General features: G+C 38.0%; 1 protein-coding gene across 1 annotated transcript; it reads right to left on the minus strand.

Moving 5' to 3' along the window:
• Positions 1–1,191: 1,191 nt before the first annotated feature.
• Positions 1,192–23,789, minus strand: LOC134747389 (uncharacterized). Its single transcript, XM_063682015.1, has 3 exons — positions 23,688–23,789; positions 2,825–3,236; positions 1,192–2,477 (listed from the first exon to the last, which is right to left on the minus strand). The coding sequence occupies exons 1-3, from the start codon at positions 23,787–23,789 to the stop codon at positions 1,192–1,194; spliced, it is 1,800 nt and encodes a 599-aa protein (XP_063538085.1).
• Between the last annotated feature and the right edge of the window lie 2,703 nt (positions 23,790–26,492).

Below are 26,492 nucleotides of genomic sequence, written 5' to 3' on the forward strand. Positions count from 1 at the left end.
AAACGGGACCCTATTACTAAGACTCCGTTTTCCGTCTGTCTGTCTGTCACCACTCACCAGGCTGTATCTCATGAACCGTGATAGCTAGACAGTTGAAATTTTCACAGATGTATTTCTGTTGCCGCTATAACAACAAATACTAAAAAGTACGGAACACTCAGTGCGCGAGTCCGACTCGCACTTGGCCGGTTTTTGGTATAAGGTATAAAATTTGACCCACACTAATAGACCGGGAGCCAGGAACAGATTTCCATGACCAATCGCCTCCCGGGCGAAAACTCGTATCCATCCACTCAGTATCGAATAATTTTGTCTCGATTAATTTTAGGAACAATTATGATCATGGTTGTTTTATAGGTTTTAGGGACAGGATTTCGAAAATGATGACCGACATTTTGGAATCCAAGATGGCGGACATGCACTATGTCATAAAAGTCGTCATGGATGTCGTTTTATAGGTTTAAGGGAGTGCAGATTTCAAAAAAATTGACCTTTTTGGAATCCAAGATGGCGGACATGCACTATGTCATAAAAATCGTCATGGATGTCGTTTTATAGGTTTAAGGGAGTGCAGATTTCGAAAATGATGACCATTTTGGAATCCAAGATGGCGGACATGCACCATGTCATAAAAGTCGTCATGGATGTCGTTTTATAGGTTTAAGGGAGTGCAGATTTCAAAAAATTTGACCTTTTTGGAATCCAAGATGGCGGACATGCACTATGTCATAAAAGTCGTCATGGATGTCGTTTTATAGGTTTAAGGGAGTGCAGATTTCAAAAAAATTGACCTTTTTGGCATCCAAGATGGCGGACATGCACTATGTCATAAAAGTCGTCATGGATGTCGTTTTATAGGTAAGGGAGTGCAGAGGTTTGTGTAGTGTTTATATTAAATGACAATATATGATAATAGATACAATAAAGGACAATAAAAACGAGTCGCTTTCGTCATATAACGTGACCCGCTTGTACGGAAAATGGCAGTTTGTAGGGAAGTTTCTATAGACTGCCGTACAAACTGCCCCTTTTCATTGTCTTTGAGTATAAATATTATAAATAGATAAAACTTAAATACACACAAAAGTCAGAAAACATTTATATTTAACTGAAGATCTGTGTTTACTACACAGTTTTGCAGCCAGTATCACAACAGAGTAGGTATAAACTAACCCGCCGCTAGTTACATCACTATTTTGAATACAAATTATTGTTCCTTATAAGCATAATGTCCTCAATTATTGAGTCATTTAACCTCATTCTTAAATTGTTTAGCACAAATTTTAGCGAAGAAAACAGTCGTTCTACGCTAACACTGGTCGGTGGCGTAGCCAGTACGACCATGGCCATATTATATAAATACGGATGAGAAACTTTTTTCAAAGACCAATATTCTAGAATGTTAGAATTCGGCGGCAGTGCTGGTTCCTGCAAAAAACTCACCAATTTATAAATCAATTCATTTTCTAAAGTGAATTGGACATTTATCCGCTCATTTCCGGCGAATTGGTGGCGCAGGTAGTCTTCAAAACTATCACTGGCTCTAGTATCAGCCTCTGAAGTTTCAGAAGTTCCAGGCACTGGTTGGGATTGTCCTTGGTGTTGCTTTAATTTAACAATTCTCATGTAAATATCTGTTAAGAATTTTCTTGCCTCCGTCGCTTGGTTAGTGTTCAGTGCGAAGTTGACTCTTGGGTCTAAATATATGGCAGCCAAAAAATGCTCGTTGACAAAAAGAACGGCTTGTCGTTCATCCATGCAAGATTCTAATTGGCGGGCAAATGCATCATCAACCAGGCTGAGCTGGTGGTGGCACCGCATCCACGCCAAATAAAAATCGCCGCAAGTCAATTGCTCCGTTTGCAAGCGTTTAGATAAAATTCTGCATGGCAGAAGGATATCCAAATACCCGTCTATTTGACCCCAAATATTTTCTTCCATCGTCATGTTTTCCATGCAAAACGGTTTTAATTTTTGCAGGTTTTCCAGCATGTCAGCCGTCGAGTCCCATCTCGTCTGTGTATCTAGGACAGCTTGCGGTAAATTCTTCTCTTTAAGCTTGAGAGACATATTAGGCGTTCGCAGTTTCCTCACAATTTTCCGACATTTTTCAAAAAAATCCTCTATGTCTTTGCACGCATCTTTTACCGCAAGCTGTAGGCAGTGAGCGGCACACCGAATTCCTATTATTTTTCTCATGTCAGAGTCTTCATCCTGCACCTGAAGCTCTACTATGTCGTCAGACTCGTCACCCACTGTGACTTCTACTTCGTTTTCAGAATCTTGAATTGCAGAGTCGTTCAATTCATTGACCATCCTTATCATGTTGGCCCCGTTGTCTGTCGTTATGGTAAAAATTTGGTTTGGCGTAATGCCGTAACGACTTAAGATCAATACCACATTTTCCTTAAGGTACTGAGCCGTGTTCCTGTCGTGCAATTCTAAGACGCTTAGGTTTTTGAGATGTATTTGGCCATCTGTAACAAAGAATTCTCCAGTAAAAGAAACGTAAAAAAACTAGAGTTCGACCAAGATAACTCTGCAACGATTTTGATAGCATAGACTGTGCAAGTGTTATTTATACGTCATAATTTCATAGAAGTTTGACGTTTAAAATAACACTTTCTCAGTCTAGTCTATCAAAATCGATTCAGACTTATCTTGGTCTAACTCTAAAGCCTCTACCATGGAACGCAAGCTGCGAGTGCCACATATTTGTATCAACAAATGTATGGTGGCCGACTATTAAGAGTCCGCAGCAAGCTCCGGAAGGGAAAAGGGCTCTTGGTTCACTTCGGAACCCCAAAAATATTTCATTACTAACCTGAGATATATTGGACGTTCAACCCCAGGAACCTTCTTAATTTCACTGACGCCACATCAACTTTCAGGGCCACTAACTTGTTGTTCAATTGTTTAGTTATCTCAAACCGGACATCATGGGATTGTTGTTTTATGTTTTCTTTAACATTTTTAACGTTTATTGAGTTGACATCCCTCTGGGTAAGCCCTGGTATTAGCCTCAAAATTTTCTCGAAAGCCTCGTCTTCCACGATACTGAGGGGGCGACCATGCACTGTAATCAATTCTGTGCAATATTGCATCACAGTGGCGGCATTTTCGGAGCCACTTGGAGGAACGTTTTCTTTATCTTCGTTATTTAATTTAACTATTTCGTCATACTTTAGTTCATGCTGCGCATTAAAATGCCGCAACAAATTGCCAGCATGATTTCCCTGTTAAAGAAATAAAGTTAAATAAAAAAAAGATCCCTACTAAGGCATTGAACTATTATTACTTCGTATGGAACCGTCACAAACAACATCTATTTTGCTCCATGCATTGATGCTGGGCGGCAGCAACTCGTTTTGACAGATTTTTGTCAGTCGCCGACGCTCTCAGCATTCGCCTGTGTGTCTACAAAACGCGATAATGCCGTGATGCGCCTTAAAAACGTGTAAAAATCAATCCACTGTTAAGAAAAAATATAGTGGCGTAACGTATTATCGGTAAGTAGGTAAACACATTATTAACTAAAACCAACCAAAACTATTTTACATTTATAGTCGAGTCGAGACGCTCATAATATTTTTCAGGGCCTAAAAAAAGACTGATTGAAACTACGGGTGACGGCTGGCTCATTCCTAGGCTAAAGAATAGGCATAGCTATTTATTTTATTAGTTTTTATTTACATAGTTTATACATATTTTTTATAATAGTTTATAAAATTTGTTATTGTATTTATATCTTATAGTTACCACCAAGTTGTTACCAGGGTGGTAACTACTGGGAATTTTTTCCCACCTTTTTCCAGTAGTTACAACTGGTAAAAGAAGGGATTTTTTTCCCAGTAGTTACCACCAAAATGTTGTTAAAGTTCAATACTACATAATAATAACAATATAAATAGTATAGTATAAATAAATAATTATCTGTCGTGGCATCACCGTTATGCTGAGTTGGGTCCATTTCGTGATGCACACTTAATGATTTCTTCTTTTCATGCTGTTGTTGTCTGTACATGTTTTCTGATCGTCACGAATAAATATATTTTATCTAGCTTAAAGCACTCTATTATACTGTTTTTATTAGTACTGAACGCTAACAAAATTTAGGTGGAAAAAAAATCCCACCTTTTACCAGTGGTAACTACTGTGAAAAAAAATCCCAGTAGTTAACACCAACTTGGTGGTAACTACTTAACTAGTAGGAATAACCCTATCTTATTCCTTTAAATAAATTCGTTTTATATATTATTTTATTTTTCGTGCGGACATTTTGTTTGAAAAACATAGATTATGAAATGTGACCCATACAGATAGGACACGTAAGTACCTAATTTTGTTACTAAAAACTAAGTTTGTTTCAAGGTAAATAAAGTTAAATGTCAAATACTTAATGTTTTTTTATTTTTTATTTGTTTACTTTGTTAGTCAGACCAAGCTAACCTTTGTACCTAAATTTATATGAATTTCATGTTAATATTATTTTTTGTACAATAAAGTGATTTACTACTACTACTAACTCTGCAGTTGATAGCACAGACTGTGCATGTGTTATTTTAAACGTCAAATATCTATGAAGTTATGACGTTTAATATACTGCCTGTGGTATCATAATCGCTGCAGAGTTAGCTTAGTCTGACTCTATTTATTTACGTCTGATGAACAAAGATGCCGCTATTCAATCGAAGTTACAAAAAGTATTAAACTTGGCATGAACATAGAAATAACATATCCCTATGTTTAATATCAGTTTTCAGAGCTAGAAATTGTAATACAAATAAAATAGAGCGAATAGAAGTTTTACATACAATTTGTATATATTGCTTTATTTAATTTATATTACGATTTATATCAACGAAAATATCATCAGATATCGATATATATTACTTGCATCAGGCGTATTCTAATTTAAATTAAGATAGGATATAAATTCGATTCATAGTAACTGTCTCTAAAAGTTGTGGGACTACTATCTGGATAAAAATAAATAAATCACTGGAAAATAACAAGATTTTTTTTATTGATAATCATTGATTAATATAGGTACACTGATTTAAACTTACTAACTTTTCTAATACCTAAGACCAAATAAAATTACTTTCTAGTCAAAAAAAAAATGTTTTTTCAAGTAGACACACTACTATTTAACTTATTTCGGTTCACAAATTTTACTCATTATTATTCACAAATGAGTCACGAGTTGCGAATATCCTATTCGCACGTGTATCGTACAACATTTTACAGTACATATGGTCCTTTATATTTTCGATGTAGTTAATTAATGTGCTTTTTATAGCACAGGGTGTCACAATGGAGCACCAGATACACTGTAAAGATATAACTGCGAACGCAAGGCTTAGCGGCTAGCTAGTTACCACCAAGTTGTTACCAGTGGTAACTACTGGGAATTTATTTCCCATCTTTTACCACTGGTAACTACTGGGAAATATCTTTCCCACCACCAACATTTTGAAAGAGTTCAATACAGTATAAATAGTATATAATAAATATATTCTTAATAAGTAACTATAAGTCGATTAGTGTTTCAGTAAACTGCCTTAAAAGTGAACAAACGTATTAAAACAGTTTAACCGGTACAAGTGCAAAAACTATAATAGTTAAGGATTGATTTAATTATCCATTTAGATTTTTTTTATTATCCGTTCATCAAGCACTTGTGATTTTATTAATTAAAGAGTTTATGTTTAGGCAATTTAGTTCACTTTTAAGGCACTTTACTGAAACACAAATATTTCTTACTATTGAACTCTAGCAAAATGTTGGTGGTAACTACTGGGAAAAAACCACCTTTTACCAGTGCTACTGGAAAAAAAATCCCAGTAGTTACCAAACTGAATTGGTGGTAAATACTGGAAATTATTTTTCCCCGTAAGGGTAAAAGAAGGCAAAAAAATTCCCAGTAGTTACGTTACGACTAGTAGGCCTTTCAATAATTACTATAAAACTTATGAAATAAAACTATGAAAACGGATTATATCGCGTATATTGAATTTATAATACATCCCGACGTTTCGAACTCTTTACAGCGTTCGTGGTCAACGGGTGACTGAGGAAAAATTACAAAATGCAAAAATACCCACATACTAAAATAATGAACAATCATAGACTACAAACTTTAAGGCTGGTTGTACATGCAAAATCGGTTCATAAGGCTAGTTATACACTATAATTATTTTTCAAGTAAAGATATATATATATACGCGATAAAAAACTATGCCGGCTCCAACCCTACACCACGGACCCGAGAAGATTTAATTCCCTCCTAAATTGTAGGAGGGTATCCCAATATGGGACCGGCAACAAACTCGGCGGGACACATCTTTTCAAAACATCAGAATGTCCAGCATCATCCAACACTACGGTCTCACAGTCTATGTCTCGCTTGCTCCTTTATCAGGTGGACTACAGGATCCCAAGCTGGTGGTAGAGAAAAGCCATCTTCCCTATTAAAGTTTGGATATTTCTTAATCTCAATGGCCTCGCGCAGCATTCTGGGTATGTAACGCTTCTCCTTGGCAAGAACCAGAGGCTTATCAAACTTGATTGAGTGATTGGCTTTATCCATGACATGCTCACAGACAGCAGACCTAGGTCGACGGTGCTTGACATCAGCTATGTGTTCCTTCACCCGAGTGGAAATGCTCCGTTTCGTCTGCCCGACATATGATAGGCCACACTCACAGTCCAGCCTGTACACTCCTGCTGTCTGTAGAGGGGTATTGCATTTTACAGGCCTCAGGAATTGTGACATCTTCTTCATTGGCTTGAAATATGTTTTTATAGAAGCACGCTTCAAGATGTGGCTGATCCTGTCCGTGACCCCCCTGACAAAAGGCAGAATGGCAGGCCTGCGCTCAACTGTGGGGATCTTAATGTGGGACCTCTGGTTGACCCGCGGTATCCTGAGCTCGTTTGCCTGGAGCGCGCGCCTGGCATGCTGGAGCTCCGCGGCCAGATGCTGGTCATCACATATCCTCTGGGCTCTCTGAAACAAAGATTTGCCTACTGTAACAAGTTGACTGGGATGGTGATGCGATTTGCCATTTAAGTACCTATCAGTATGAGTAGGTTTCCTATACACAGTGCGACCTAGGGTGTTATCAGGATTTCTTTTTACCAATACATCTAAGAAGGGGAGAGAACAGTCTTTTTCCAACTCCATAGTAAATTTTATTTTGCTATGGATGGAATTTAGGTGATCCAAGAAAGTTGAAACACTACTTTTTGGAAGTATAGTAAAAGTGTCATCTACGTATCTTTTAAATATCTTCGGTCGCACAGGAGCCAATGAGAGTGCCCTCTCCTCGAAGTCCTCCATAAAGATGTCAGCGACTACTGGAGACACCGGAGACCCCATGGCCACGCCGTCGACTTGAAGGTAGAATTCACCATTCCATAGCAAGTAGCCAGATGTAAGGCAATGTTCCAACAGCTTAGCATATTCCTCTGACATGTTCTGCTCACATAACCTCTTCTTGACAATTTCAATGCAGTCTTGTACCGGTAGGCTTGTAAATAGCGACTGGACGTCAAAACTGACCATGATCTCATCATCAGTCAATGTTAGGTCTTTAATCTCACCGATGAAATGGTAAGAATCCTTTGTATGCGTGCTAGTGTTACCACGTAATGCTGAGAGGGCTCCCGCGAGGTACTGAGCCAATTTATATGTGGGAGCATCTATCTGGCTCACTATGGGACGTAGTGGGGCACTAGGTTTGTGTATTTTTGGCAACCCATACAACTTTGGAGGCACGGGGCAGTCAGGAACTAGACTTGCAACATTCAGATCAAGGCTGTCCGAGTAATCACTAATTAGTTCTTTAGTGGTTTTCAATACTTTCATAGTCGGGTCCGTCTTTACATGTTTGTAGGTTGTAGTATCCGCTAATAATTCCCTAATTTTCTGGTTATAATCTGAAGTATTAAGTACAACCGTCGCATTTCCCTTATCCGCTCGAAGAATAGTAAGGTCTGGATCATCGCGTAACGTTTTCAACGCGGCCAATTCATCTCTAGGCAAATTCCTTTTCGGAGGCTTGGCTTTCCGTAATAATGACGAAACATCCTGCCGTATAGCCTCCAAATCTTCCTTCTTTACCTGATTTTTCACCAGACAGTCTTCTACACTAACAATAATGTCCTCAAAAGGGATCTTTCGCGGAGCCACAACATAATTAAGACCTTTTTCTAATACTGAAAACTCAGACGTCGACAATTGTTTACTGGATAGATTGACAACCGACCGATTTGACACTGACAGCGACGTTCCGTTAGCGCTATTATTCTGAAGCCCTCCGTTATCGCTGCGTCTCGTTTTCGATTTTAACTTGTCAAACTTGGCACTTTGTCGTTTCTTGCATTGTTCAAATGTAAATGCGTAACGTTTATTACCTTGTTCAACAACATCATTAAAATCGGTGCTTGTCAACACTTCCTGCAATTGACCGGTGCCTACCTTAATCTGTTGCTCAAGTCTATAAGCCGTGTAACGGTTGTTATGGATGGTTTTGCACAGTAATCTCTCACTCGCCCGGCGAAGTATGCGTTCACTGCCGATAATGTCCTTCTTCGGAGCTATCTTCACGCATGTAGGAATAAGATTTTCATCTCGACACCTCTTCAAGAAATGCAGAGCGCAACGAGCGCGTGCGAGCTTATTCCCAAGGTCTTCATGTCGCCGGATTTTGGTTGCAACTTCCAGTCCGTACTGGTGTACATAATATTGTCTTCGGTTACCGCGATAGTTACTCATGAAATAAAACTATGAAAACGGATTATATCGCGTATATTGAATTTATAATACATCCCGACGTTTCGAACTCTTTACAGCGTTCGTGGTCAACGGGTGACTGAGGAAAAATTACAAAATGCAAAAATACCCACATACTAAAATAATGAACAATCATAGACTACAAACTTTAAGGCTGGTTGTACATGCAAAATCGGTTCATAAGGCTAGTTATACACTATAATTATTTTTCAAGTAAAGATATATATATATACGCGATAAAAAACTATGCCGGCTCCAACCCTACACCACGGACCCGAGAAGATTTAATTCCCTCCTAAATTGTAGGAGGGTATCCCAATATGGGACCGGCAACAAACTCGGCGGGACACATCTTTTCAAAACATCAGAATGTCCAGCATCATCCAACACTACGGTCTCACAGTCTATGTCTCGCTTGCTCCTTTATCAGGTGGACTACAGGATCCCAAGCTGGTGGTAGAGAAAAGCCATCTTCCCTATTAAAGTTTGGATATTTCTTAATCTCAATGGCCTCGCGCAGCATTCTGGGTATGTAACGCTTCTCCTTGGCAAGAACCAGAGGCTTATCAAACTTGATTGAGTGATTGGCTTTATCCATGACATGCTCACAGACAGCAGACCTAGGTCGACGGTGCTTGACATCAGCTATGTGTTCCTTCACCCGAGTGGAAATGCTCCGTTTCGTCTGCCCGACATATGATAGGCCACACTCACAGTCCAGCCTGTACACTCCTGCTGTCTGTAGAGGGGTATTGCATTTTACAGGCCTCAGGAATTGTGACATCTTCTTCATTGGCTTGAAATATGTTTTTATAGAAGCACGCTTCAAGATGTGGCTGATCCTGTCCGTGACCCCCCTGACAAAAGGCAGAATGGCAGGCCTGCGCTCAACTGTGGGGATCTTAATGTAGGTCGCACTGTGTATAGGAAACCTACTCATACTGATAGGTACTTAAATGGCAAATCGCATCACCATCCCAGTCAACTTGTTACAGTAGGCAAATCTTTGTTTCAGAGAGCCCAGAGGATATGTGATGACCAGCATCTGGCCGCGGAGCTCCAGCATGCCAGGCGCGCGCTCCAGGCAAACGAGCTCAGGATACCGCGGGTCAACCAGAGGTCCCACATTAAGATCCCCACAGTTGAGCGCAGGCCTGCCATTCTGCCTTTTGTCAGGCGGGTCACGGACAGGATCAGCCACATCTTGAAGCGTGCTTCTATAAAAACATATTTCAAGCCAATGAAGAAGATGTCACAATTCCTGAGGCCTGTAAAATGCAATACCCCTCTACAGACAGCAGGAGTGTACAGGCTGGACTGTGAGTGTGGCCTATCATATGTCGGGCAGACGAAACGGAGCATTTCCACTCGGGTGAAGGAACACATAGCTGATGTCAAGCACCGTCGACCTAGGTCTGCTGTCTGTGAGCATGTCATGGATAAAGCCAATCACTCAATCAAGTTTGATAAGCCTCTGGTTCTTGCCAAGGAGAAGCGTTACATACCCAGAATGCTGCGCGAGGCCATTGAGATTAAGAAATATCCAAACTTTAATAGGGAAGATGGCTTTTCTCTACCACCAGCTTGGGATCCTGTAGTCCACCTGATAAAGGAGCAAGCGAGACATAGACTGTGAGACCGTAGTGTTGGATGATGCTGGACATTCTGATGTTTTGAAAAGATGTGTCCCGCCGAGTTTGTTGCCGGTCCCATATTGGGATACCCTCCTACAATTTAGGAGGGAATTAAATCTTCTCGGGTCCGTGGTGTAGGGTTGGAGCCGGCATAGTTTTTTATCGCGTATATATATATATCTTTACTTGAAAAATAATTATAGTGTATAACTAGCCTTATGAACCGATTTTGCATGTACAACCAGCCTTAAAGTTTGTAGTCTATGATTGTTCATTATTTTAGTATGTGGGTATTTTTGCATTTTGTAATTTTTCCTCAGTCACCCGTTGACCACGAACGCTGTAAAGAGTTCGAAACGTCGGGATGTATTATAAATTCAATATACGCGATATAATCCGTTTTCATAGTTTTATTTCATGAGTAACTATCGCGGTAACCGAAGACAATATTACTATAAAACTTATTAATATTATATTTACGCGCTATAAAATATTTAACAACTTAAATCACAGGTAAATTTCACTTCACATTTATTAAACGATATTAAAACTAGCGAGATCAATCATTATTATACAGAAGCGACGTCATAAAATTGCAGTCCTGAGTCCTGAGAAACTAAATTTAAAACAATTAAATGAAAATAAAACTTCTTAAGAAAAACCGGCCAAGTGCGAGTCGGACTCGCGCTCCGAGGGTTCCGTACATTACATAATTTTAACAATGTATTTTTTATGTGAAAGGTTGCGGTTTACGATTTATGACGTATTAAAAAAAACTACTTACTAGATCTCGTTCAAACCAATTTTCCGTGGAAGTTTGCATGGTAATGTACATCATATATTTTTTTCAGTTTTATCATTCTCTTATTTTAGAAGTAACAGGGGGGGTACACACATTTTACCACTTTGGAAGTGTCTCTCGCGCAAACTATTCAGTTTATTTATTTAAGAATTTAGTCAGGCAACAAGGCCCATATTACAAAATGCATTTTATAAATTAAACACTAAACACTAATTTAAAAAACTAAACACTATCTAACAAAAGTATTGTATATATATATATACATATTATTACAATAACTTAAATTAAACTAAAACTACTACTTAAATAACTAACTTAGCCCAACAGCACTCCTGTTTAGAAGTTTAGAAAAAAATGATATTAGAAACCTCAATATCATTTTTGAAGACCTATCCATAGATATCCCACACGTATGGGTTTGATGAAAATTTTTGAGTTTCAGTTCCAAGTATGGGGAAGTATGGGAAAGTTTTTTTTTCTATTTTTGTGTAAAAATCTTAATGCGGTTCACAGAATACATCTACTTACCAAGTTTCAACAGTATAGTTCTTACAGTTTCAGAGAAAAGTGGATGTGGCATACGGACGGACGGACAGACAGTCAGACATGATGAGTCTATAAGGGTTCCGTTTTTTGCCATTTGGCTATGGAACCCTAAAAACGAGCAACTAACATTAATTGGCATACTAATATTACTAATACTAGGTGATTATGTGATTATATTATATTATCATATGGGTGGGGATGGATTTAAGGCCTTATATCACATAAAAGTAGGTACAATGTAACATAAAATCCATAATAGAACAAATTGTTTACGATTACTTTTGTTTTATTTATTTATTGGTTTAAAAAAATCCGTCCTTAGCCATATAAAGTCTGTCAAGCCATTTCCGTCAGTAGAAAAAAGCGGCAAATTTAAAATATGTAGGCGCCTTGAATTTCGCGCCTTTTTCTACTGACAAAGTTGTTTGACCGTCTATAATTATTCATCAAACACTCTTTTTAAGTTTTTCTGGATTCTTTCTTTTAACGATTCTACGTTATTATTTGGATTTTCAATATTTCTATCGCATAATGACGCTTGGCCTTGATTTTTTTTTAATTCGTTAAAAATTCCTACATATGCACTATGGCGATAATTCTCCGACAAGCGCTCCAATTCATATAATATTATTCTTGCCATATCTTCGTTCCGGGGGTCCGAAATGTCTCGATCGCGATAATAGTTAACGTTCGGTAAATCTCGAGTCGAATAGGGTAAACTTACCAGTTTACGGCCATTTATCCGACTTGCTGACTTACGCCTTAAATTTCATCCTAATGTTGTGCACCTACAGTGTTCATTTTTTTATTATAGCATCCTATGATAGTCTAGTTTATTAAAATGACATGTATGTGGACAAATACCTTGTTGATAATTTATAAAAAAATATAATTTCCAAAACTAGCAAAAACACCGGTTATCGGCCATATGGTTCAGATTTCGGCCTTCTGAGCACCAACTATCGGCCGCCTAATTTAGGGCAGAAAAATGGCTCGTATCACTGAGGATTTAGGGTTGATTGTTGTTTGAAAGAAAAACAATTGATTAATTCACTAAAAGCGGTTTATTTGCTTAAAAAAAAGTAACAAAAAAAATATTTTCTCATAAAATCAACAATAAACATTAATTAAAAATGGTCATACCTACTTAAATAGTATTTCCGTTTGTTACTTATTATAAGTTCCTAAGACTTCTTTCCTGACACTGTCAGCAGTTTCGCATAGTAGGCACTGGTACGGTTGAATAGATGCTTGGCTATATGATAAATGATTAAGATTTGTACATTTTAGGTGATACCACCGAATGCAATGATCACAGCCTATATTTTTCTCTCCCTCTTCCTCAGTCTCACTTATGAGGTCACAATCACAAGATCCACACTTGATATGGGATTGCGTTTCTTCTTTCTTTTTTTTCGTAAGATTTCTCTTCTTTTTTTTTGTGATTGTTCTTTTCTTTTTTGCTCCCGTTCAAGTTTTCGTTTTTTAACTTGGTTCTCTTTATCTTGCTTTTCTTTTTCTTTTTTTTCATAGTGTTGTTGCCAGGCTTTCGACGATATGGCACTAGGGAGATGGTCCGATGTACGACAAGCTTTGGCTTTGGTAAGAACAACAGGGAATTTCAGGTGTTTTTCAAATGGATCCTCTACTTCATTGTTGGTTAATGTTTCTTTTGAATCCGTGGCTGGGACGATTAATATATTTTCTAATATTTGAATTGAGGATGTTTCGATTTGGATTCCATCCGTATCGTAATTTTCAATTGGTATTGGAGCCGGAGTGTCAACTTGATTGTCAATGTCCGAGGCGATTTCATTCGGAATATCAATCGGAATATGAATTGAGGGTATTTGGATTTGGATTCCATCCGTATCGTAATTTTCAATTGGTATTGGAGCCGGAGTGTCAACTTGATTGTCAATGTCCGAGGCGATTTCAATCGGAATATCAATAATATCTCTATGTATATCAGACAAATTCAGTTCGTTGAAAGGTGTTATCGATATGTCGTTTAGGGAAACATAAGAACCAATGTCTGGAATCTGCATCGGGGTTGATGCAGATTCCAGAGTCGGTCAGTTCAACGATGTATCGTCGGTGGGTTTCACAACTTCAACCATTTTTGGACTCTGACAGGGTTGGGCGGAGGTTGAATTTCGAGGAGTCTTCAGGGTGGAGTTAAAACTCTTGCTCAGTTCGAAAGACTTCGACTGTCGTGCTGTAGAACTGGACAGTGATGTTCTCGGTGTCTTAGATTTAGACCGCCTGGAAGAATTTGACAAGGATGTTCTTGGTGTCTTTGATCTCCGTTTCTGCAAATATGTCTCCTTTGTGCGCTCAAGTTCTCGTAAAATAAGGTTTGGGTTTATTCCCATCTTAGTAAGGTTCTGTTCCATAAGGTAAAAAACTTGTTTTGCTATGTCGAAATGCCTTTCAGTAAGACGTTTTTCTGCTTTGGTGTTATCAGCAGCAGCAATTCGCATCTGCGCGTCCCTTACACATTTCGAGAAGTCGACCTGTTCGACATCAAAAGGGTACAAACCGCATTTACGGAACCCATTCTTGATTGACTGAGCCATATCCATGTTCAGCGTCTCATTAAAAACGCTGCAGAAGTTGATTTTGGTGATACATTTGTTAACGTTCTCGGACCGACTCTGCCATTTCCTTACGGTACGCTTCCATTCTTGTTTCAGTGGCTTGAAAACACTTACATCCGCTGGCTGCAAGATGTGAGTTGTGTTCGGCGGCAAAGCGTACAAGATGATTCCATTGTCTTCGCAGAACTGGCTTAGGGGCATAGACATGTGTGACTTATGACCGTCCACGATGAACAATACCGGCTTTTTAATGTTTTTTTTAATGAGCCAGTCGTTGAATCCGTTTGAAATGTATTCATAAAATACATCTGCCTTCATCCACCCAGAATCCGATTTCCCTAAGATCCAATCAGGTGGCATGTTTCTGGATATCTTCGGTGGTGGTTTTACGTAAGGAAACACAACTAATGGTGGGCAGATTTCCCCAGAGGCAGAAATGACCATAAGCACAGTTAGATTTTCTTTCTCGTTTCCCTTCTTTACTACGTATACGTTTTTATGGCCTTTCGGGGCAAGAACTTTCCCCGATTTTGGAGCCAGAGCCACCCCAGTTTCATCGGCGTTCAGAATACGCTTCGGATCATTTAAAATGTCTAAAGCACTTTTTTCTGCCAAGAAATCATGTAAATCAGCGAACCATTTCCGAATAGAGCATTCTTTAATTGCTTCTCTCGCCTTATTTATTGCTTCAGGCTCTCGAATAGCTATGCTAGGATGGCGTTTCAAAAAATTTAGGTACCACCGAATGCCTGGTTTACCTCCGGGAAATCGATTGCTTATGCCGAGATCTTTGGCTAGGTCAGCCACTGTGTCCAGGAGGTCGCATTTATTAACTGGAATTACACATTTAGCCATCTTGATTATCCAGTCAACTATTTTTTTCTCGCCTTCGAAGCCAAATATAGGGTCTGGACCGACTTTTACATTATGTTCGGCAACACGACCAGCAAGCCTATCTTGTACAGTGGCTCTTGGAACCCCATATTCTCGGCATGCTTCTCTGATACTCCTGATATCACCACGAATATCTGAAAGAGCCTTAGTAAGAGACTCCTCGGTATATTTAAACCTTCGAAATCGTTCTTTCTTTTTTTCTTTTTTTTTTCCCTTCGTAATCGGTGCCATCTGAAAAAAAATACAAGCTAACTTCCAACACCATGCATCCAAACCATAATTTTAATAATGTGCCAATGGTAATAAAGTAGTATAGGTAATTAGATTTCTTAATTAAGGTGTTAGCCTTTTTCTTATCATGAGAATGAAATACCCTTCTCCTTCAGTAAATATGAAGAAAAAACAGCAATAATAAAAACAGCATTAATTTAAACCAGATAGATCTCCATCAACACCTATTGCCGGAAATAGGTTATATTTTTACCAATTATCGGCAGACTTTTATTTGGTGGCTGTAAACAGGTTTGACTTTTACTAGTTATCGGCCGCATTTGATTACCTACGGCCGTAAACAGGATTATTTTTTACTTGTTATCGGCCGTCTAAAATATCCTACGGCCGGGTACAGGTTCCATAATTACCCGTGGTCGGCCGTAATTTTATACCTATGGCCGAAAAAAGGTTAAATTTTAACTAATTTTCGGCCGCTAAAAAGAAGATGTTTCAAATGCTCGTATTTTTAAAAATTTATGGTATTCTGACGGCCGAAATCTAGTTACAAATTCACAAAGATCATGTTATTTACAAATATAATGCTCTCTATACTAATGATAATAAGGTTTTCGCAATATAACCAAAAGTAATGCACACATATAAAATTGGTTTTCGGCCACCCGGCCGTAAACTAGATTTTGATGTAAATCGTCAACGTGTTCACCGGCCACCAAAAATATCGTAAATTATGTGATTTTGAAGGGGTATAGCAATTAAATATTAAAATTTTAAATGTTATATACACACCAACCAAAAATAAACACCAAACAACCAACAAAAACATTATAAAACTTACCTTTGAGTCACTCCACTTGATTTATTTTTGGTAAATTTTGGCACGCGTCCGCACAGCAAATTTTGGAATGGCGACTGAGGCTTTGATTCGCAGTTGACAAGGTCAAACTTGCTACTTATGAATCGTGAAGTTCGATCGATTGAAATGGCGCGAAATTTGAAACGCATCGACGTTTTATAAAGCTATTATTCAAAAAAATGTGCAAAGCGGCCGAAAAGAGGTAGTGGCCGGGAAACCGGTATGTTTACCCTATTCCAAGGAATCGACGCGATTATTATCGCAACCTTCCCATGAAAATCTTATGGTCACCTCTCGCGTCTGAGTGTATTTATCTTCTGAAAAGGTCAAAATACAAAAAATATAAAATCTGCTGTGTTATCCTAGTCTAATCAGTTTTTTTAAGAAAATCATGTAGGTAAATAATTGCGTCATAATATTACTGAAGTGCAATTTCACTGAAATATTTGCTTCCGTGCTAAATGGTAACATGCCAGGCAAGTAAATAAAATTACTAATAAATAACCAAACGAAAACAGATTTAAAATGAAATCATCAAACTATCGATATGAATCAGCACAACTATTATAAATAAAACAAGGCGAGAGCTGTTAACGAACACGTTCTTTTATTGCAACGGTAAAACGGAAGAAGAAGTAACATACAGTATGTAATGCCAACATACACACACAGTTTATTTGATGTTACTACAGTAAAATATATTCATCTTAACACCCCAACTACAGCAAATAAACAAAACTTTCATCTGTATATATATAGGAAAAAACTTTTATTAACATTGACTAACTCCCATAGCTTCTATACATTTATAATGTTTAATTGCATTTAATGCTTTTGTTAATACGTCAGCAGGCATAGCAGTAGTTGGCAAATAATTTAAATTAATTATTTTATCATTAACTGCATCCTTCACAAAATGATACCGAATATCAATATGTTTACTTTTTCTATGACAACCATAATTTGCCACCAACTTCTGTGCACTCTGACTATCATTAAACAAAGGTACAATATAACAATCACCAGTAATTTCTTTTTGCAACGCTCTAAGATACATAGCTTCTTTGCAAGCTTCCGCTATAGACATCAGTTCTGATTCCATACTAGACAAAGCAACTGTCCTCTGTTTTTTACTAAGCCAGGAAACAGCTGAGCCTGACATCTTAAAACAAAAACCGGTATAAGACCTCCGGTCTACAATATTACTAGCCCAATCAGCATCTACATATCCTTCTAGTTGATTGTAAGCCTTTTCTTTTACATACATCAAACAAAAGTTTTTAGTTTTACTTAAATACCTAAGTATTCTCTTGACATAATTCCAATGAACTTTAGTATAACATTTGTTAAATTGACTAAGAAAACTAACACTGTAAGATATATCAGGCCTAGTCATCACTGATAAATACATAAGACCTCCAATAAGGTTTTGATATGGAATTTGTTTATCACAAATTTCTGACTTCTCTATACTCAATTTACATTCCATTGGAGTATTAGCCTCTTTACATTTAGACATATTAAATTTTTCTAACAAATTGTTTATGTATTCTTCCTGGTCTAATGTAATAACATTTGCATTTTTATCAATTTTAACACGCATACCCAGGCATTGCTGAACTTGTCCTAAGTTTTTAATATTAAAATTAGAACTCAAAACTGAAACTAATTTGTCTGTCTCTTCTTTACTGTTTGAATAAACAAAGAAATCATCCACATATAATGCGATAATAATTTTAACATTATCATTCATTTTTGTAAACACACAAGGTTCCAATTTACATTTTTTAAAACCTAATTCACACAAACATTTTTCAACTCTTTCGTACCAAGACCGAGATGACTGTTTCAAGCCATATATAGCTTTGTTAAGTTTAACAATCACCTTTTTCTTGTTAACATCACAAGAAATATCTGGTTGATACATATAAATGTCCTCTTTGAGGTAACCATTTAAAAATGCAGTTTTAACATCTAGATGTGTAACATCAAAGTTCATTTGCACAGACAAGGCAAATAACAGTCTTAACGTGGAATGTCTGACCACAGGTGAGAAAGTTTCCTCATAGTCTATACCTGGCTTCTGCGTGAAGCCTTTAGCCACTAAACGCGCTCTGTAACGCACACTTTTATCACTGTTAACTTTGATTTTAAAAACCCACTTACACTGCACTAAGGTTTTACCTGAAGGTAACTGTTCCACCGGCACCCAAGCTTGATTTTCTTCAAATGCTTGTAACTCATCCTGCATAGCCTCAATCCATTTATCCTTATCTGGCCTAGACAGGGCATCCTGAACACACACAGGATCGCTGATGTAATCAGGGTTCGATGAGGTGCATATGTTAGTGAATCCATAGCGCTCTGGTTCCCTCCGGACTCTTTTAGTTACTTCTTCCTCTGGTGCAGGCTCCTCTTCTAACTCCTCATGCTGTAATGTATTGTCCAAATCAGATATTGCATTGTCATAAACAGACTCTACAGAAATGTTCAGATCTGAGTGATCAGGTTCACTCCTACTCGAGACTGTCTCCTGCTTATCCTCACAGGCAGTTTCCTGTTCCTGACAAGTATCCCCAACTGAAACTGATACTCTGTCATCTGAACAATCCTGACAAGTATTCTGAACTGAAACTGTTACTGTGTCATCCGAACACTTCCTTTCAGTATCCTCATGTATATACACATCTCTACTAGTACTTATACATTTTCTAATGGGATCATAAATTCTATATCCGTTGACATTTTCTGGAAAACCAACTAGGATGTTTTTCTTTGACTTAGTGTCCCACTTAAGCCGCTTTTCCTTGGGTACATGAACCATAACTGGGCTGCCAAAAATCCGGACATGGCTTAAATCTGGCTTTGTATTATTCCAGAGCTCAAACGGTGTCTTATTATTTAATCCTGATGCAACTGATCTATTTTTAAGGTAAACTGCAGTACTAGTAGCCTCTGCCCAAAATCTTTTATCTAAATTTGCATCAAATAACAAACAGCGAGCTCGTTCAACAACCGTACGTATACTCCGTTCTGCCAATCCATTCTGTTCTGCCGTGTAGGGATTAGACTTTTGATGCACTATGCCTGCTTCCTTCAAATAAGTCTCAAACTCATGGCTACAGAACTCAAGTCCATTATCTGTCCTAAAATACTGAATTTTCCTACCTTTCTGGTTTTCAACCATGGCTCTAAATTCTTTAAAACATTTAAATGACTCACTTTTTGCTTTGAGAAAGTAAACAAATACCATACGGCTATAATCGTCAACAAGAATCAGAAAATACCTTGATCCGCCAATTGAAGTAGTCTCCATTGGTCCACATACGTCCCCATGCACTAACTCCAGTATCTGGCTGCTCCGTGTTCCTGTGTGATTAAATGGCAAGCGAGACTGCTTCCCCTCACAACATACGGTGCACGTATTTTTGTTGATATCTGATTTATCACTGTATTATATACCCGTAACTGCCCCATCTCTCATAAGGTTTAATGAGTTCATATTCAAATGTCCCGTCCTACGATGCCAAACTTCACTACTTGCCGACGAGCTTGACGTAAATAAACAAAGTTTACTTTCATCCATAATCAATTTGTATACACCATCGATTAAGTCCGCCACGGCAACGAGTTCTTTGTTTTTGTTATAAACAAAGCAGTTTTTCTTCTCAAACTCCACTTTATTGCCATTCTCAATTAACTGGCTAACTGATATAAGATTCGTGCTAAGGTTAGGTACGCACAAAACGTTTGTCAATGTCACTTCGTATTTACATCTTGGAGTCACTGTCACAATATCCACATCTCCCGAGCACAATACTGGCATAGCACTGCGATTAGCTGCTATAATCTCCTTTACGCTGGGTGTAAATGATGTATTCTGGATCATGTTTACATCACGTACAAAATGACCACTTGCGCCCGAATCTATGTAAAAGTCCGTTTTGCCGTAGTTCCCGCTCATAAATACTGCCGAAAAAGCGTGTGTTTTCTTTATTTGTTCCGTTTGCTGATTACTTGCTTGGCATTGATTTTTATAATGACCAAAAGACTTGCACCGGTAACACTTTATTTTCGACTTATCACCATTGTTGTTGTTAACATTTGCCACAGACAATCCGCCGCCATGATTCTTTTTACTGTCAGAGCTACCAACTTTCAAGTTTTTTCTGTGGTAGTGCTGCCCTCTACTCAACAATGCGTTGCCAACTTCACTATCGACAGCCAAGTCGATGAGTTTCGTTTTTATGACATCTGCAGTAATGGCGATTCCAGAATGTTCTATTGCCATTATCATTGGCATGTATTTTTCAGGTAATCCAGCTAACATCAAGCACCCGATCCACTCGTCGTCCACGGAAAAACCGGTTCCCAATAATTTCTGAGCCGTCTCGATGATTTGTGTAACATAATTTTGCATTGATTCACAATTTTCGAGTCGAATCGAAATTAGATTGCGCAGCAACGTTATTTTTCGAGAAAATCCAGAATCATCAAACATTTTTTCTAACTTCGTCCACAAATCTTTAGTTGATTTTGCTTCCTTTATGTGAACATACAGCGAAGGATCGATCGTTAAAACCAATTTTGCTTTTGCTTTTGCATCACTTTTGGCTGCTGATGTAACTGATGCGTCGGGTTCAGTCTTTATTGAATCTCCCGTGCCTTCTAAAATCAACAAATTCTCCACTGCAAAAGCCCATTCCCGATAATTCTCACGTCCCTTCAACTTAGGAACGTTGCTCAGGAACGAATTTGAAGCCATGATGTTGAATCACGAACCACTTTTATGATAACAATTTTCTGGCACTAATTTGATGCTAGCTACCTAAAACTAACTTTGAACTATTCCCTAATGGGCATAACTGGACCCAAAACCTATTATAAATAAAACAAGGCGAGAGCTGTTAACGAACACGTTCTTTTATTGCAACGGTAAAACGGAAGAAGAAGTCTTCTTCTCTTCTTCTTCTTATCAGCCTTCTATCGCCCACTGCTGAGCATAGGCCTCTCCTCGCGTACGCCACTTATCCCGGTCCTGAGCCAATCTCATCCAGAAGTGACCCGCAGTCTTCCGAATGTCGCCCACCCAACGAGCCAACGGACGCCAGGCACTCCTTTCGTCTGAAAGCGGCCACCATTCCGTTAGCATTTTGGCCCACCTGCCATCACTCTGTCTGGCAACATGTCCCGCCCAGCTCCATTTAAGTTTGGTAATGACGTATCCGACGTCTTGCACTTTGGTGCGGCGTCGGATCTCGGCATTCCTCACTCGGTCTTGAAGTTTGATGCCGAGCATGGCGCGCTCCATGGCTCTCTGTGCCACTCGGATTTTATGCACAGCCTCCTTAGTGAGCGTCCATGTCCAAGAAGAAGTAACATACAGTATGTAATGCCAACATACACACACAGTTTATTTGATGTTACTACAGTAAAATATATTCATCTTAACAACAACACTACTTTTTCGTTGCCTCGGTATTGTATAGGTGACATATAAGTACCATCACACGCGTTGAAGAGTTCTTTGGTTGGTAGCGGCACCGGCCGCTACTCGCTATAGAATAGAGTCTGGCTAATGAAAGTTGAGCCTGGAAAAACGTGGCAATTTCAAAAAATCTGTAGCAGGCGGCTCTTTGATTACAAGGATTGGATAATTTATATACTTTTTATGATTTCTAGAATACGAAAATTACAAAAAGTATAAAAGTAATGCAATCCTTGTAATCAAAGAGCCGACTGCTACATATTTTTTGAAATTGCCGCGTTTTTTCAGGTTAAACTTTCATTAGCCAGACTCTAGCTCTGGTTACACGTAAGTACCTATTACTTACACATTTCTATAAGCACAAGTTGCGCGTACGCGTAGTCGCGTACCTACTATCGCGTGCGTCCAGTCCGCGGCCTTACGATTTATTCTAAAGTATGTTCAAGTTTATGAGTAGATGTCAGATATTAGTAGGACAACTTATTTAGCCTTCATTGGTTTCATGAATCCATTAGATAGATAGATGTAATTTAAATTTAAAAATGTATAGGTACATTAATCAGAAAAATTACCTGTCTCCTTTGGGGTTTCAGTACTTTCAGACCTGTCAGTTGTCCGGAATGTCCGTGCCTGTGAGTGTGAACTAGGCTGGGAAGATTGGAACCAGTCATCTGAGTCATCAGGAAATTTGTCTTTCTCCATTGTTTCTATACTTTCTATCAATTATGCCTGAAATAACGTTCGAAGTAAATTAATAATGTACCCACCTACTTCTAGTTAAGCGTCACATGGCTCGACATGGTTAGAGTATAGCTAATAGTTACTTTAAAAATATCGTATCCCGTAACTTGTGTGGTATTACATTGCGGGCCGAATTATTTTGTATGGTTAAAATTTTCATTATATTTCTAATCAAAATCTATCTCAATATATTTCTTAGGTCCTATGCTAACCACCGTTTAAATATTCGCCCGTATTGAATTTACACACTGTATAAACTAATTATAGACCTAGATATACCTCATATCATTGTAAGTGCAAAATTTCATTACAATCCAACACGTAGTTTTAAAATGAGAACGAAACTCCGTTTGTATAGGAACGTGAAATTCGGTCGAGCTTGCCGGGGACTTTTAAGATGCCTCGCTATGTATACATATTATAGCTTCGTGTGTGGACTCTGTCAAATAGCACGTAAAAGATGTCGTAAGATGCCTTTTGCCATAAGATATTTTACCATATATTATCGCTCCTTCTGTGACGGGCTTAAGTACGAGAAGGTAAAACATGTGTACCTACTTATTTTAAAATGAACACAACAAACTTAGTACTCACCTTAGTAATCCGTATTTGTTTCAACAATATCACTATTATCACTATTTTTTTGTAGATTCATACTATGTCTGACCACAGTCCGCAACAAGACGTATTAATTAAACAGACAAAACGGCTGCCGACTAGTAGACTTATAGAAGACTAACATCGCGCCGCGCGCGCGCACACCGCCGCGACTCTCGCTTCCCTCCCCCAACCTCGCGGCCCTTCGCTTCGCTCGTCTCATACGATGCGCGGATGCGCTGTTTTCCCTTGCCTGGCCCCTGATTATTTTTGACATATCGTGAAATGTTACCCTGACTACTAAACTGTGGACGGAAAAAGATACTAAGAAAGCAAATTTTGTTGGTGTTGTATACCTATTTATAATTTTATATACTTGTGTTATTATTTTAACCACCGCTTCATCAAAAACGCATGTAACTCGGAAGCGAAAAGTCGTAAAGTGGTACTTTTTAAATACCTACTAAACATAAACAGTCCCACAAATCACAAACATACCTTTATAAACATATTGCAACCCTCCATAAGGCATTTAGATTTTTTTATTTCTTCTTCATAATGAAACATAGAATATATTCTATTGGCCCTCTTTCTTCCCATCTTTACTCAATTTCTTTTCTTGATCTTTTATGACACTTCACTCCTTTTACTTTGAAAGTCGCAACTCAAGTAATCAAAAACTCAAAACAAAACAATCCTCAGTGCCGGCACCTAAGCAAGGTCAAATGGCTAACCGAACGAAACAAAAATACGAACTATCTTCGCGTGGAAAAGAGAGAGCACAAGGCGGTATCTCTTTGTCGGCGTCTACAAAGGAAAACAGCGGCGCGCGGCTCAGAACAGAATAATAATGGTTTTGAGAACGTTATAATTCCGTTCTTCTGGAATATCGGTTACCGAAATAATTTTGTTCTTTCATGTAACGTTCTTGTAATAAACCGATATTTCAAAGAACGGAATTAATAGCGGTTTCGTTCTTCTTGAACCGAAATTATTTTGTTCTTTTACAAAAAACATTACCGTAATAAACCGGTATTCGTACGAACGAAATTAATAACGGTTTAAGAACAATATCAAATGGTTTTTGGAAACCGGTTCCGATCCCTGGTTGGTGCCATTGCATTGTCTTTCTTTTCTTTTTCCACTTATTTTTATTTTCCCGAAACAAAATACAGCATTTTGGATATTATCCACGAAATTAAAATAAAAGTCTAGCCATTGCTAAATGAGATCGTTATTTACAACAATTAATAACTTAAAGTAGAAGTAAAAAAATATTAAAGTAACTTAAGCAAATACTTTCTTTACAGTACCTTCAACAAATAAATTTACCTTCTGTGAAAATAAAATAAAATAATTGAGCCTCTTCCAAAAAGTCTTTAGTCTTTAATCTTTCGTTACAAAAACAATTCCAATAATCAATTTTAAAATCAAACAACAAAATAGTTTTAAAGCCTGACCCTGCTATCACTGCCAGTGCCAAGGGGCATTGTTTTTAAAATTAATATGGCAACACAGTATGTATAGTAGAATGGGCGATGTCTGAATTCACCAAAAGTGGTTGAATTATTTTTTACAAGCAGGAATAACCTTTGAAGGTCCATCCATGAAGATTATTCCTATGTACTAGTAAAAAAAACAACCAGTTTTGGTGAATTCAGACATCGCCCATTGTTCCAACTTGTCAGCTGATCAATATTCTCTACCTGTAGTTTCTATTTTTGTATCAAAAATATTATTATAGTACATTATGATACAAGTGTGCTAAGTTGGTCATTACACACGAGGCGATATTGTGCGCGCGAGCTGTAAGCGAGCGCGCAATAAGAAAGCCGATGTGTGTAATGACCAATGCACACGCGTTTCATACGACGTTTTTCAACACACTTGCGAGAAAAAAAAGAAACTTTCATATTAATCAAATTTTAATAGTTAAAACATTTAGTATTGTGTGTTTCATCTGTCATACCTATACTCGTACTGCCGGCCGGCCCTCGCTCGCTCCGGCCGCGGGCGGCGCGGCGGGCGGGCCGGCCGGGCCGCGCACTGCGCAGGCGGTCGGGCGCGCCCTTGCCCGCCAGTCCGACCAATTAAAGAAGGCTCTCTTTCCATACATATTATTAGCAATCAGTTAGCTTCTTAACTCAGTCGGATAATATAATGAAAAAGCACGAGTGGAATAATACACTAAAAGAGCACGCGTGTTTAATATCTAGGATTATGAGCCAAAAATCGGTGGAATAAAAACGTCGTTTTGAGCAAGTGTGTTGAAAAGTATATTTATATTTATGTATATTAATATTGTTATATTTATATATATTTTAGAGCATGAACTAATCGTACCAACCCACTAAAATAACATTTAGTTCAGTGCACTTAAACTGTTAATTTTGAAAAACATAAAATAATAGCCAGTAAAATTAATAAAATTCAATGAAATTCCTCTACTCGTAATGGCTTACACTCGTCTATTTCAGGGCAGGCTTTAAGGCCACGATTAGATAACGTCATATGTGGTCATATGTAGGATCCTATCCGATCCCTCGCACACGAGATAGGATCCTACATAATTATGATGTAGTCTAATCAAGGCGTTAGTGTTTGTAATTTTTTACAGTACGTAAGGCCAGTATTAGACTACATCATATCGTCGCTCCAATTGCAAAGTTACGAAACTGCCAAAAACACATTTTTCAGGGCAGGCGATTTGAAGTTGCAAAAAAATTTTTTTTTTTTTTTTAAGTGGTCGTTGAAGTTGTATTGATGAGTATACTATGTAGTGTATTCAAAATGCATTTAGTGCATGATTAATTTGCCAGATATGCATTATTTTATTGGAATTAGAAGTTACGGCACATTCGCAAGTTTGCACCTCCATATAAAGTAAAAAAAGGTATGATTTTTCACCATAGAAAACTCACGAAAGTACCAGTTTCGCAAATTAAAAATCGTTTTAATCTATTTAATCTGAGGTCAAGTTACGAAAATGACAGTTTCGGGTGTTTACTATGGTGTCTTTGAATTAAAATGCCTACTTATTCACCATGGTGTTCAGTAATAGATTTGCGAATCTGTATTAATTTTTGGTTCCAGCAAAAAATATTTTTTTATAATAATATATTTATCATGCCAATTGTTTTTTGAAATACGAACTCTATGTGCTACACACAAAATTGACAATTGGATTAAATAATATTTCGACTTATCGGGTTTGACCACGCAACCCTCGTTATGTATATGGGTAAGATATCATTGTTGTTCCTAATTAAGCAGTTTAAATCACTTATATTTGATATTGTCTTC

The sequence above is a fragment of the Cydia strobilella genome, chromosome 14 (genome assembly GCF_947568885.1).
Source record: "Cydia strobilella chromosome 14, ilCydStro3.1, whole genome shotgun sequence".
In the NCBI taxonomy this organism is placed as follows: Eukaryota; Metazoa; Arthropoda; class Insecta; order Lepidoptera; family Tortricidae; genus Cydia; species Cydia strobilella.

Bases quoted from the DNA above. Each gene is read 5' to 3' on its own strand.
- LOC134747389 (XM_063682015.1), bottom strand. From the start codon at position 23,789: ATGGGAAGAAAGAGGGCCAATAGAATATATTCTATGTTTCATTATGAA. The intron at 3,237-23,687 runs GTATGTTTGTGA...TTTCTTTAACAG, and splicing joins GTTGCAATATGTTTATAAAG to GGAAATCATGCTGGCAATTT. The intron at 2,478-2,824 runs GTTAGTAATGAA...TCTTTGTTACAG, and splicing joins GAACGTCCAATATATCTCAG to ATGGCCAAATACATCTCAAA.